Source organism: Tamandua tetradactyla, chromosome 7, assembly GCF_023851605.1.
Source record: "Tamandua tetradactyla isolate mTamTet1 chromosome 7, mTamTet1.pri, whole genome shotgun sequence".
NCBI classification, from domain to species: Eukaryota; Metazoa; Chordata; class Mammalia; order Pilosa; family Myrmecophagidae; genus Tamandua; species Tamandua tetradactyla.
In genome coordinates, this window is record NC_135333.1 from 72,598,617 (window position 1) to 72,613,669 (window position 15,053).

General features: G+C 35.4%; 1 protein-coding gene across 2 annotated transcripts in view; it reads right to left on the reverse strand.

Annotated features, from left to right (window-relative positions):
• The window catches only part of OLR1 (oxidized low density lipoprotein receptor 1), a 51,783-nt gene that overhangs the window by 28,392 nt on the left and 8,338 nt on the right, over window positions 1-15,053 (reverse strand). The window contains exon 6 of one of the 2 annotated variants that reach the window (XM_077170006.1): window positions 14,285-14,963. The exons of the other annotated variant lie outside the window; for it this stretch is intronic. Coding sequence (XP_077026121.1) covers window positions 14,819-14,963 — 145 coding nt within the window. The 3' untranslated portion in view covers window positions 14,285-14,818. Of the gene's footprint in view, window positions 1-14,284; window positions 14,964-15,053 lie in introns of those variants that run through there. 2 annotated transcript variants of the gene reach the window in all.

The following is a 15,053-nucleotide window of genomic DNA, read 5'->3' on the forward strand; positions in this document are numbered from 1 at the left end:
ATATAGAGAGAAAAGAATGGAAAAATATGAGCAGGGACTCAGGGAATTGAATGACAACATGAAGCACATGCACATGCATGTTGTGGGTGTCCCAGAAGGAGAAGAGAAGGGAAAAGGAGAAGAAAAACTAATGGAAGAAATTATCACTGAAAAGTTCCCAACTCTTATGAAAGACTTAAAATTACAGATCCAAGAAATTCAGCATACCCCAAGCAGAATTGATCCAAGTAGACATACTCCAAGACACTTACTAATCAGAATGTTAGATGTCAAAGAAGAAAGAGAGAATTTTGAAAGCAGCAAGGGAAAAGCAATCCATCACACACAAGGGAAGCCCAATAAGATTATGTGTAGATTTCTCAGCAGAAAGCATATGTTCTAGTTTGCTAGCTGCCTGAATGCAATATACCAGAAACAGAATGGCTTTTAATAAAGGGGAATTTAATAAGTTGCTAGTTTACAGTTCTAAGGCTGAAAAAATGTACCAATTAAAGCAAGTCTATAGAAATGTCCAATCTAAGGCATCCAGGGAGAGATACCTTGCTTCAAGAAGGCCTATGAAGTCCAGGGTTTCTCTCTCAAGTGGAAAGGCACATAGTGAACATGGTCAGGGTTTTTCTCTTGGCTGGAAGGGCACATGGAGAACACAGCATCATCTGCTATCTTTCTCTCCTGGCTTCCTATTTCATGAAGTTCCCCAGAAGGTATTTTCCTTCTTCATCTCCAAAGGTCACTGGCTGGTGGACTCCCTGATTCTTGTGGTTATGTCATTCTCTGCTCTCTCAGAATCTCTAGCTTTCTCCAAAATGTTTCCTCTATTATAGGAGTTCAGTAAACTAATCAGGATCCACCCAAATGGGTGGAGACATGTCTTCACCTAATCCAGTTGAACAACCACTCTTGATTGAGTCACATCTCCAGGCAGATGATCTAATTACACACTGAATAGGGATTAGAAGAAATGGGTGCCTTTACAAAATGGAATTAGGATTAAAACATGGCTTTTCTAGGGTACATACATCCTTTCAAACCAGCACGGCATGGAAGCAAGAAGACAGTGGTATGACATATTTAAGATACTAAAAGAAAAAAACTGCCAACCAAGAATTTTATATCCAGCAAAATTGTCCTTCAAAATGGAAAATGGAAATTAATACATTTTCACATGAAAAATCACAGAAGGAATTTGTGACCAAGAGACTGGCTCTGCATGAAATACTAAAGGGAGAACTAGAGATAGACAGGAAAAGACAGGAGAGAGAGGTGTGGAGAAGAGTGTAGAAATGAAGACTATCAGTAAAGGTTAAAAGAAGAAAAATTAGATATGACATATGAAATGCAAAAGGCAAAATGGTAGAAGAAAGTACTGCCCTTACAATAATAACACTAAATGTTAATGGATTAAACTACCCAATCAAATGACACAGGCTGGCACAATGGATTAAAAAACAGGTTCCATCTATATGCTGTCTATAGGAGACACATTTTAGACCCAAGGATAAACACAGGTTGAAAGTGAAAAGTTAGGAAAAGATATTTCATGCAAAAAACAATTAGAAAAGAAAAATAGGAGTAGCTATACTAATATCCAACAATTTAGACTTCAAATGTAAAATAAAAGAGACAAAGAAGGCCACTATGTATTAATAAAAGGAACAATTCAACAAGAAGATATAACAAAACAAATGTGTTCATATTTAAAAACAAAGGGGTGGTCACGGTGACTCAGCAGGCAGGGATGCTTGCCTGCCATGCCAGAGGACCCTGGTTCGATTCCTGGTGCCTGCCCATGTAAAAATAAAAAAAAAAAGGAGAAGACATAAAATCATAAATATCTATGCACCAAGCCAGAGTGCTCCAAAATACATTTTTAGGGCAAAGACTAAAAAGAGAAATGGACATATCTACCATAATAGTTGGAGACATCAATTCCCCACTCTCATCAATGGACAGAACACCTAAACAGAGGATCAATAAAGAAACTGAGAATTTGAATAATACAATAAATGAACTAGACTTAACAGACATTCATAGAAAATTAAGGCCCAAAACAGTAGATACACCATTTTGTCAAGTGTTCATGGATCATTCTCAAGGATAAACTGTATCCTCAATCACAAAGCAAGTCTTGATAAATTTAAAAAGATTGATATCATATAAAACACTTTCTCAGATTTCCATAAATGGAAATCAATAATAAGCAGAGTGCCAGAAAATTCACAAATATATGGAGGCTCAACGCCACACTCTTAAACAACCAGTGGGTCAAGGAAAAAATTATAAGAGAAACCAGTGAATATATCGAGGCAAATGAAAATGAAAATGCAACATATCAAAATTTATGGAGTGCAGTAAAGGCAGTGCTAAGAGGAAAACTTATTGCCCTAAATACCCATATCAAAAAAAAAGAAAAAAAATCGAGGAATTAACTATTCACTTGGAAGAACTAGAGAAAGAAGAGCAAACTAACCCCAAAGTAAGCAAAAGGAAAGAAATAACAAAGATGAAAGCAGAAATAAATGAAAGTGAGAGCATGAAAACAATCAAGAATTAAAAAAAAAAAAAAAAACAGAAACTGGTTCTATGAGAAAATCAATAAGATTTATGGACCCTTAGCAAGGTTGACAAAAAGAAGAGAGAGAGAGGATGCAAATAAATAAAATCAGAAATGGAAGAGTAGACAGAACCACTGACCCACAGAAATAGAGGAGGTAATGAGAGGATACTTGAACAACTTTATGCTAATAAACTATACAGCATAGATGAAATGAACAAGTTCCTTGAAAGGCATGAACAGTCAACAGTGACTTGAGAAGAAATGATGACCTCAACAAACCAATCACAAGTAAAGTAATTGAATCAGTCATTAAGAAGCTCCTAAAAATAAAAGTTCAGGACCAGATGACTTCACACATGTGACTTCTACCAAACATTCAAGAAAGAATTAGTACCAATAATGCTCAAACTCTTCAAAAAAATTGAAGAGGAGGGGAGTCTACCTAACTTATTCTATGAAGCCAACATCACCCTCATAGCAAAGCCAGACAGAGATATTACAAGAAAAGAAAATTACAGACCAATCTCTCTAATGAACATAGATGCAAAATCCTCAACAAAATTCTTGCAAATTGAATCCAGCAGCACATTAAAAGAATTATACACCATGATCGAGTAGGATTCATCCCAGATATGTAAGGATGGCTCAACATAAGAAAATCAATTAATGTAATACACCATATCAACAAATCAAAGCAGAAAAACCACCTGATCATCTCAATTGATGCAGAAAAGGCATTTGACAAAATTCAACATCCTTTCTGTTGAAAACACTTCAAAGGATAGGAATAGAAGGGAACTTCCTTAACATGATAAAGGGAATATATGAAAAACAGCTAACATCATTCTCAATGGGGAAAAACTGAAAACTTTTCCCCTAAGATCAGGAACAATACAAGGATGTCCACTGTCACCATTGTTATTCAGCATTGTGTTGGATGTTCTAGTCAGAACAATTAGACAAGAAAAAGAAATACAAGGCATCAAAATTGGAAAGAAAGAAGTAAAACTCTCATTGTTTGCAGTTGATATGATACTATATGTTGAAAACCCTGAAAAATCCCCAGCAAAACTACTAGAACTAATAAATGAGTACAGCAAAATGGCAGGTTACAAGATCAACACTCAAAAATGTGCAGTGTTTCTATACACTAGTAATGAGCAATCTGAGGGGAAAATCAGGAAAAAAATTCCATTTACAATTGTAACCAAAAGAATAAAATATTAAGGAATAAATTTAACTAAGGATACAAAAGACTATACAAGGAAAACTACAAGAAATTGCTAAAAGAAATCACAGAAGACCTAAATAAATGGAAGGGCAACCCATGTTCATGGATTGAAAGACTAAATATACTTAAGATGTTAATTCTACTTAAATTGATTTATAGATTCAATGCAATACCAATTAAAATTCAAAAAACTTACTTTGCAGAAATAGGAAAACTGATAACCAAATCTATCTGGAAGGACAGGGTGCCCCAAATAGCTAAAAATATCCTGCAAAAGAAAAATAAATAGGAGGTTTCACACTACCTGACTTTAAGGTGTATTACAAAGCTACAGAGGTCAAAACAGCATGGTACTGGCATAAAAAATATATATATTGACCAATGGAATCAAATAGAGTGTTCAGATACAGACCCTCTCATCTATTGACAATTGATCTTTGATAAGGCAGTCAAGCCAACTCACCTGAGACAGAAAAGTCTCTTCAATAAATGGTGCCTAGAGAACTGAATATCCACATGCAAAAGAATGAAAGAGGATCCATATCTTATACCCTGTACAAAAGTTAACTCAAAATGGATCAAAGACCTAAACATTAGATCTAAGACCATAAAGCTTTTAGAAGAAAATGTAGGGAAATACCTTATAAATCTTATAATAGGAGGTGGTTTCCTAGATCTTACACCCAAAGCACAAGCATTGAAGAAAGAAATAGTTAAATTGGAACTCCTCAAAATTAAACACTTTTGTGCATCAAAGAACTTTGTCAAGAAAGTAAAAAGACAGTCTACACAATTGGAGACAATATTTGGAAATGATATATTAGATAAGGGTCTAGTATCGAGAATATATAAAGAGACCGTTCAACTCAACAGCAAAAATAAAAGCACAACAATTACAAAATGGACAAAGGACATGAACAGACACTTCTCAGAAGAGGAAATACAAATGGCTAAAAGGCACAGGAAAGATGCTCACCTTCCCTGGCTATTAGGAAAATACGAATCAAACCACAAAGAGATATTATCTCACATCCACCAGAATGGCCATCATCAATAAAGAAGAAAATGACAAGTGCTGGAATTGGATGTGGAGAAAGAGGCACACTTATCCACTGTTGGTGGGAATGTGAAATGGTACAACCGCTGTGGAAGGCAGTTTGGTGGTTCCTCAGGAAGCTAAGTACAGAATTGTCATATGATCCAGCAGTTCCATTGCTAGGTATCTGTTCTAGTTTGCTAGCTGCCAGAATGCAATATACCAGAAATGGAATGGCTTTTAAAAAGGGAGTTTAATAAGTTGCTAGTTTACAGTTCTAAGGTCAAGAACATGTCCCAATTAAACCAAGTCTATAGAAATGTCCAATCTAAGGCATATAGGGAAAGATACCTTGATTCAAGAAGGCCAATGAAGTTCAGGATTTCTCTCTCAAGTGACTAGGCACATGGCAGACACAGTCAGGGTTTCTTTCTCATCTGGGAAGGCATGTAGCAAAGATGGTGTCATCTGCTAGCTTTCTCTCCTGGCTTCCTGTTTCATGAAGCTCCCCAGGAGGTGTTTTCCTTCTTCATTTCCAAAGGTCACTGGCTAGTGGACTCTGCTTCGTGGTGCTGCAGCATTCTCTGCTCTCTCTGAATCTCCTTCATTCTCCAAAATGTTTCCTCTTTTATAGGACTCCAGAAACTAATCAAGACCCACCCAAATGGGTGGAGACATGCCTTCACCTAATCCAGTTTAACAACCACTCTTGATTAAATCACACCTCTGGGGAGATGATCTAATTACAGTTTCAAGCATACCATGCTGAATAGGGATTAGAAGAAATGGCTGCCTTTTCAAAATGGGATTAGGATTAAAACATGGCTTTTCTAGGGTACATATATCCTTTCAAACCAGCACAGTATCTATTCAGAGGACATGAGGGCAAGGACACAAATGGACACTTACACACCAATGTTTATAGCAACATTGTTTACAATTGCCAAGAGGTGGAAACAGCCCAAATGTCCATCAACCACGAGTGGCTAAACAAGCTATGGAATATAAAATGATAGAATATTATGCAGCTGTAAGACAGAATAGAGTCATGAAGCATGTAACAACATGGATGGACCTTGAGGACATTATGCTGAGTGAGATTAGTCAGAAAAAAAAGGACAAATACTATATGGTCTCACTGATATGAACTCATACTAATGAATGAACTTGGAGGATTTCAGTTAAGAACAGAGGTCATCAGGAGATTGAAATAAGGTAGATATTTGGTAATTAGAACTGAATACAGATTGTGCAACAGGACTGAGTGTAAAAATTTTGAAACGGATAGCACAATACTACTTAATTGTAGCACTATAATGTTAAGTACACTGAATGAAGCTGAATGTGACAATGATAAAGGTAAAAGGGCTGGGGGCACAAATGAAACCTGAAGGTAAGATAGATGATAAAGACTGAGATGGTATAACTTAGGAAAGCCTAGAGCATACAAGAATAGTGACTAAATGTACAAATTAAAAAATATTTTTGCATGAGGAAGAACAAAGGAATGTCAATATTGCAGGGTGTTGAAAATAGACGGTCATTCATATTTTAAAGTTTTAACTTCTGTGTGAGACTAAAGCAAAAAAATGTTTATTTGGTACAAAATTTATATTTTGTCTAGTGCATTTCCTAATATAACTTATATGGACAGATTAATTGAATACCATATGTAAAAGGAAACTTGAATAGGGTATGCGATTTTATAGGTTTGTCCAGTGTGATGCCCCCAATTGATCCATAAAGAAGTATTTGCAAAGTCCCCTTGGGAGGAATGGTGAGAGAGGGAAAATTCAACTTTCCCATTTGGCGAATTCCTGATATTCTCACAGGCAGTGGGGACAACCAAATAGGCTGGGGTTTGTTCCCATGAAAATTATCCCTGCAAAGGATAGACTAAGCCTACTTAAAATTAGGCCTAAGAGTCACCCCCAGAGAACCTCTTTTGTTGCTCAGATATGGCCTCTCTCTCTCAGCCAACACGGCAAGGAAACTCACCACCCTCTCCCTCTCTATATGGAACATGACTCCCAGGGGCATAAACTTCCCTGGCAATGTGGGACAGAAATCTGAGACTGATCTGGGACTCAGCATTAAGGGATTGAGAAAACCTTCTCAACTGAAAGGGGAAAGAGAGAAATGAGACAAAATAAAGTGTCAGTGGCTGAGAGATTTCAAACAGAGTTGAGAGGTTATCCTGGAGATTACTTTTATGCATTACATAGCTATCCCCTTTTTAGTTTAAGGTGTATTAGAGCGGTTAGAGGGATGTGCCCGAAACTGTACAGCTGTATTCTAGTAGCCATGTTTCTTGAAGATGATTATATAATGAATAGCTTTTGTAATGTGACTGGCAATTGTGAAAACCTTGTGTCTGAAGCTCCTTTTATCTACAGTATGGACAGATGAATATAACATATGGATTAAAGATAAATAAATAATAGGAGGAACAAATGTTAAAATTAAAAGTATATATACTGAGTAGATGGAAATACTTGTGGTCAATGAGAGGGAGGGGTAAAGGGTATGGTATGTTTGAGTTTTTTTTCTTTTTTTTTTTATTTCTTTTTTGAAGAGATGCAAATATTCTTAAAAATGATCACGGTAAATGAACATACAATTATGTGATGATATTGTGAGCCACTATTGTACACCATGAATGGAATGTTTGTTTGCTAAAAATTTACGTGCTTGTGTGATGCTTTATCAATAAATTTTTTACAAAAAATGGGTCCTAACCAAGGGCCAGCTTAATTACTTTCAAAAACTTCAGATTTTCTTGTAGTCCAGGTACAAGTTAGATGAGTAGTATTTCTACTTAGTTCTCAGAGTTTCCTACTGTGTAGATACTTGGAACTCCTTACTCTTCATTTTAAATTTACCCCTAAGAAACATGAGGTCCATCAATTTTCTGATTCATGGTATCCTCAGGTTAAAACCTTGGCTCCCATGGGATGATGATAATTGTAGAGGGCAGAGATTGAGAGGAATTGGGCAATTAATACAGGTGCAAAGGGAGTACATTTGGAGTTATATAAAAACTGGATATTATAAATGTACTTGTTTTACAGCTAAGCTTTAGAAAGTTGAATAATAGGTTCAGAAAACAAAAATATTCTGCTCATGTTGGCAAATCAGAACATCCTAAGCACTGCTGTATGGAACATTCTAAGGTAATCAAACATGGGAAGTAAAATTCACTTACACACCATCTATTCTCACTTTAACGCAAATACCTTGTAGAGAAGCTAAAGAAATGCAGAATGTGTCACTCTTTATGATTAGGGAAATAAAGGCCAAGTCAGGGTATGTTCTAACCATACTATTTCAACAGAAAAAGAATTTTAACCAGAGTTTGCACATACAATTAAATGCAAATTTAGAAGGCCTTTAGGTTAAAGAAGACACTGAAAAAATGAAGAATGCTTCACATTCTATAGTTAGGTAAATCAGAGGCAGGTCAGGATATGTTCTTTAACACACTATTTCAAAGCAAGAATAATTGTAAGTAATAGTTTCAATAAACACAAATGAACATAATTAAGAAGTCCTTGGATTATTTGATGTATATGCTGAAAGAGCTTAAAAACCTACCGTATAAAACAGATGCACTTGCAGGGACTTATAAAAATAAAAAAGTGAACTAGTAATATTAATAGTGTGAATATTTATTGAACTCTTTTCAAATTTTAAGATGCAATGTGAAGTACTATATAAATCCTCAATTACCTATGAAGTGGTTGGCATTGTTATTCCTTTGTTACAGTTAAGGGATTCAAGGTATGGAGAGGTTAGCTAATTTGCCTTATGTGGTAGTTAGATTCAGTTGTCAACTTGGCCGGGTGAAGGTACCTAGTTCTGTTGTTGTGGACATGAGCCAATGGAACGTGAACCTCATCTTTTGCTGATTACATCTGCAGTCGGCTAGGAGGTGTGCCTGCTGCAATGAATGATGTTTGATTTAATTGGCTGGTGCCTAAATGAGAAAGTACAATGTAGCACAGCCCAAGCAGCTTGGCATACATCATCTCAGCATGTGCAACTCAGCCCAGGCCTTTGGAGATACAGAAAGGAATCACCCCGGGGGAAAGTTGTTGGAACCCAGAGGCCTGGAGAGAAGGCCAGCAGAGATTACCCTGAGCCTTCCCATGTAAGAAAGAACCTCATATGAAAGTTAGCTGCCTTTCTTCTGAAGAACTAATGAAATTAATTCCCTTTTATTAACAGCCAGTCTGACTCTGGTGTGTTGCATTCCAGTAGCTAGCAAACTAGAACACCTCAGATCACTGAGAATGTGACATAAATGGATTTGAACTCATATACTTCAACTACTCATGCAAAACCACCGTGCTTATTTCTCATTAAAGAAATATGCACAAGGTGTCAGCAAACTTTTTGAACAAGAGAGTAAATATTGCATAGTCTCTGTTGCACATGTTTTAGTATAACTTGTTAAAAGTGTATAAACCTGTCTTATAGGACTTATAAAAGCAGGCTACAAGCCAAGAACTGTGGTTGTGGCCCTGATTTAAATTATGACAAGGACAGGAGGATGTATGTTTTGGGAGTAAGAACCTCTTTTTTAAACAAATAAAGATTTCCCTCAGATAAATCAGATTAGTGTAATTGCCTCTAAATTTAAGGTTTAAAGAGATAACACATCAATGTCTGTAAGGACTGGAAACAATGATAATCAGTGTGAATGGGCAATGCCTCACAAGCTCTTCCAGTTTGCTTGGTTAAAGAAGATAACCAAGAAGCTTGTCAGAAGCCTTGAAATCTATAGTGTGCCAGGCACAGAGGCAAGAAATTCACCTTCCAGTCTTGGACTAGATTTTCTCCAGGGATCCTTTCAGCTCACCATTTCTTTGTTCAATGATATCAGTAGCTCCAAAGAAAGAGAGTCTTAAGAACTTATTAATTACAAAAACACTTATCTTGAAATGTGCCTAAAACAAGATGGAGAAATAGGGTCGGCACAGGCCACGCATAAAAACCAGTGTTAAGAACATGGGATGTCAGAAAACAAAGGACAGTGACACCTGAAAGATAAGAAACAAATAAGGCTCACTCCATGATTGTCACAGCTTACCATGTTTGGAGAGATTCAGACCATGGTGCAGTGAGGGGGAACTGAGGAGGAGATCAACAAACTTCCTGGATTGGAGAAATAGAGGTGAGAGTCTGGAGATACAAAGGCATCAAGAGTTCACAGAAAAGTCCCAGAGCTGCATGGATAGAGATCCTCAGATACCTGCAGTGGGTCCTCCTTAAGTATTCAGAAGAATACAGATCAGAACATGAGTATAAGGAAACTACCAGAGAGACCAGAGAGACCAGAGAAAAAACTATCTCAGAGGAATAAAAGAAACAATACCCAGTAGTCGCAAATGGCTTTGAACAGTGCCTTTTCCCAACCACAAACCAGAACAGCTCAAAATTAATGGGGCATTGTACAGAATGCTCACGAAATTTTGACTCATAAGGGGGAAGATAATTAGTTTTAGACCTAGCACTTCTTTGGTACCACTAACCAGCATAGGAACAATAACCAAAGACATCAAGCCATTTCTAAGCAATTTAAGTATGTCCCATAATAAAGCTTAGGAATATATAGGAATACAAAAATATTTAGCATCAACCAAAGTGAAACTAATGCCTTGTATTCAAAGATTGACAGTCATAAAAATAAGACCCATAATGAGGAGCATAATCAATCAAATCTGACTCATAACTGACACAGAGGTTAGCACTAGAAGACATGGACATTAAAATACTTAATATATTCAAAACATGTTCATTTATTTAAAAAGTGAAGTAGAGACATAGAAGTTTTTAGAAGTGCACATCTAGAGATGAAGAGATGAAAACTATAATGTGCAAGATGAAAAATACTAAGTATGGTATTATTGGCAGATTAGATACTGTAGAAGAAAGGATTAGTGTAGTTGGAGACATGACAGAAATTATTGAAAAGGAAACACTGAGGGATAAGAATTAAAAACAGAAGGAAAGAGAGAGGGGTGAAGAGAAAGAAAGAGAGGAAAGAAGGAAGGAAGGAAGGAAGGAAGGAAGGAAGGAAGGAAGGAAGGAAGGACAGAGGGAGGGAGGAAGGGAGAAAAGCTTTGGGTACTGTCGGATAACATTGAGTGGCTTTATGTATATGTACTTGAAGACCCTGAATAGTTTGAGGGGAGGTGGTTAGAAAAATTTTTGAAGAGATAATGACCCCCAAATTTCCAAATGTTATTAAAAGCATTAATCAAAAGATCCGAGGAGTTAAAAAAACTCTAAATACAGGTAACAGGAAGAAAACTACACTAATGCAAGCCATAATCAAAAGTGCACAAAATCTGTGATAAATAGGAAGTTATAAAACCTCTAGAAGCAAAAAGTCATATATAGAGAAACAAAGATAAGGGTGACAGCAGATTTCTCAAATAATAATAATAATAATTCAAGCAAGAAGAGAGTGGCATGTCTCCAAAGTACAGAAAGAAAATCTGTCAACCTATTAAACTTGTACCAAATTATCAACCAACTTAATTGATGGACATTTTTAGAACACATCACCCAACAACAACAGAATGCAAACTCTTCCTGGGTGTACATGGAATATTTACCAAAATGGACCATACTGTAAGTTATGTAATAAGTTTCAACAGATTTAAAATATTCAGATTGTTAAAAAGTATTATTTATACAACTCTATGAATATACTAAAAATCATTGAATTGTATATTTGAATGGGTAGATTGAACAGTTCATGAATTTTATCTCAATAAAGCTGTTATTTTTAAAAGTATGCTTTATGACAATGATGAAATTAAACTAGAAACCAGTAGCATAATTATTTTTGTAAAATCACCAAATATTTTGAATCAAATAAATGCTTATAAATAACCCAGGACTAAGAAGAAATTAAAAAGGAAATTATATTTTGAATGAATAAATATGAAAAAATATATATGGGAATTTGTTGGATGCTCCAAAAGCTGTATTTGGGGAAATTTTATACCACTGTTTGGCCGCATTCAAAGACAAAAAAAAAATTCTTTAATCAGAAACTTAACTTCCACCTTTAAAAACTAAAAAAAGAAGAAATTAAAACAAAACTAAGCAGAAGAAAGGGAATAATAATGATCAAAACTAAGTTAATGAAATAGAAACAATAGGTAAATTCAATGAAACAGAAAAGTGCTTTGAGAACATCAATGAAACTGACCTTGCAGAGTAAGCAGGAAAAAAGAGAAGACACAAATTATCAGTATCAGGAAGAAGATAAATTCTGTCACTATAGATTTTACAGATATTTAAAGATAGTAACACATATAAAGAATAACTTTATGCCAATAAATTAAACAGCTTACAACTTAAATGAAGTGGACAAATTCCTTGAAAGTCATGAACCACCAAAGCTTATACAGGGAGGAACCATTTGAATAGCACCATATCTATCAAAGAATCTGTAGTTTTAAAACCTTGCCACAAAGTAAACCTGATTCCCAGGTGACTTTCAAAGGGCAAATTGTACCAAACATTTAAGAAACAAAGACTACCACTGATAAGCACACTGTTCCAGAAAATTGAGAAAAGGGCATATTTTCCAACTCATTTTATGAGTCCAGCATTACCCTGGTGACTAAATTAGGCAAGGCTATTACAAGAAAAGAAAACCACATGTTAATAACCTTTATAAACACAGATAAAAACATTCTAATTCAAATTAAGAATATCTAATCTGCTGATATATTAACCCCAGGGATGCAAGGTTGGTTTAACCTTCTGTAATCAATGCAATTCATCATATTAAAAAATTTAAAAGAGGAAAACTATATAACTCTCTCAATAGATGTAGAAAAAGTATTAGACAAAATCGAACGTCTATTCTTTTTTTGCTTTTGCATGAGCAGGTACCTGGAATCAAATGCGGGTCTTCAGCATGGCAGGTGAGGACCCTGCCACTGAGCCACCGTCACACGGCCCCCAACATCTATTCTTGATAAACACTCTCATTATTCTGTGAAATCAGGCCAGTAAAGGAAATTTTAAAAGCAAAAAAAAAAAAGAAAAAGAAGGAAATCCAAACTGGAAAGGAAGTAGTAAAACTGTCTATTTTAGTATATGACATGGTTATCTACATAGAAAATTCAAAAGAATCTACACAACTTTACTAGAATAAATGAGTTTAGTGAGGTTGCAGGTTAGAAGGTCGATATAAAAAAGTCAATTACAATTCTCCATATTAGCAATAAACATTTGGAGATAAAATTAAAAATAGATAATATATTTACAGTAGCATGAAATATTCTATGATAACATAGCAAAAGATGTAAAATACCTGTACACAGAAAACTGCAATGCATTGCGGCAAAAATTAAATTAAGTTAACTTAGTGGAGAGATATATATTGCACATGTGTCAGGCAGCAATATTTTTAAGATGTCAATTTTTCCCAAATTGACCAATAGATTCAATGCAATTACAATCAATGGCGCAACAGGGATTCTTTATAAAAACTGAGAAGCTGATGCTAAAGCTAATGCATAAATGCAAAGGCATAGAGTAGTCAAAACAATTTTTAAAAATAAAAATAAAGTCAAAGGCATAACATTACTGATAACAAGATGTTTTAAAAAACTACAATATCCAAAATAGTGTAGTGGTGGTATAAAAACAGTCAAATAGATCAATGGAACAGAACAGAGAGTCCAGAAAGAGACCCACACATACACAATTCTCCATATATATGTATTTATAAAAGTAAAAACAATGCAAGAAAGAATAATAGCCTTTAAAGAATGATATTAAAACAATTGGATATCACTGTGTAAAACAAGAACAACTTTAATCTGCACTGATAATTATATGCAAAAAGTAAAACCAAAATAAGCATAGGCCTCAAGTAACACTTGAAAAGAAAACAGAAAATTTTCATGACCTTGGGTTAAGCAAAGACTTCTTAGAAATGACAATAAAAACATAGAAATGGATTTAATCACCTAATAAAAATTTTAAACTTCTGCTTTTCTGAAGATACCTTTCAGGAATTGGAAAAATAGTCCACAGATTGAAATAACTTGTTCTCAGAACATTTACCTGGTACAGTACTTTTATCCAGAATATATAAGGAATTCCCGAAACTCAAGAAAACAAATAACTCAATTAAAAAATGCCAGATGATATAAACATATACTTTATCAAAGAAAATATACAGGTGGTAAACACATGAAAATAGGCTCAAGAGCACTGTCATCTGGTAAATGCAAATTAAAATAACAATGCTATATCATTCCAGGTACAAACACACATAGTGCCAAGCTGTTATTTGATACAGAAAAAAAATGAAGAAATAATAGTTGATTCAAGAACTGATAATGGGTTGTAGACTAGTTCACAGAAAAGATCATCCAAGCACTTCCTAGAACTCCCCAATTGTCAACAAAATATGAATTGTGTGTGTGTTGGAGTTTGGAGATAGGCAACAATTAGAAAAACCAACAAGAGGTGGCTTTTAAATATGACAGCATGGATTTCTTGATTTCAGTGTGACCTTTCCTATCTTCTATTTCTTCATGTGCACTTTTTTCTGTATGTATATCCCCTTTTTTACACTCTTCCTATAGTTGGGCAAGTTGTTCATCTTCTCTCTCCTAGGCAATTTTAGGAGGATGAGGGGATGATAGCAGTGAGGTAGAATGGATTGAGTTCAGAGGGTTTGAATGACTTGGAGAGGAGTTGAATTTTAAAATAGAAAAGGAATGAGGAATTGAAGCCTGTCATCAAAACTTAGGAAACACTAGGTGAAAAATGCTAGGTAATACACAGGTGTCAGGCAGGTGGAGCCCCAGTCTCTGCTAAAGAGCTCGGCAACCAGCGAAAACAGACACTAGTTACAAGGACTCTTGTGATTTATGCCTGACTGACAAGGAATAGCTTACATCCCAGATGGAATTTAAGACCTTCTCCTCCTCTTTCTCCAGCACCTTTAGCTTCACTGTACTCTCAAAAGATTCGCCTTCTTCTGACAAATACTGAATGCAGCTAAAATGCAGTTCTCAGCAAAAGCGATGCTCTTTTGTATATATGCACAGGTGCCTGTAGGGTACGTCTGGGTAACAGCTCCCCGGAGTCTAAACCTGCCAGTGGAAGAAAAAGGTTAAATTTACTGCAGCTCTGTGCCAGGAGCTTATCCTTACCTTAAAACTTCAAATCAGTAATACACGAAG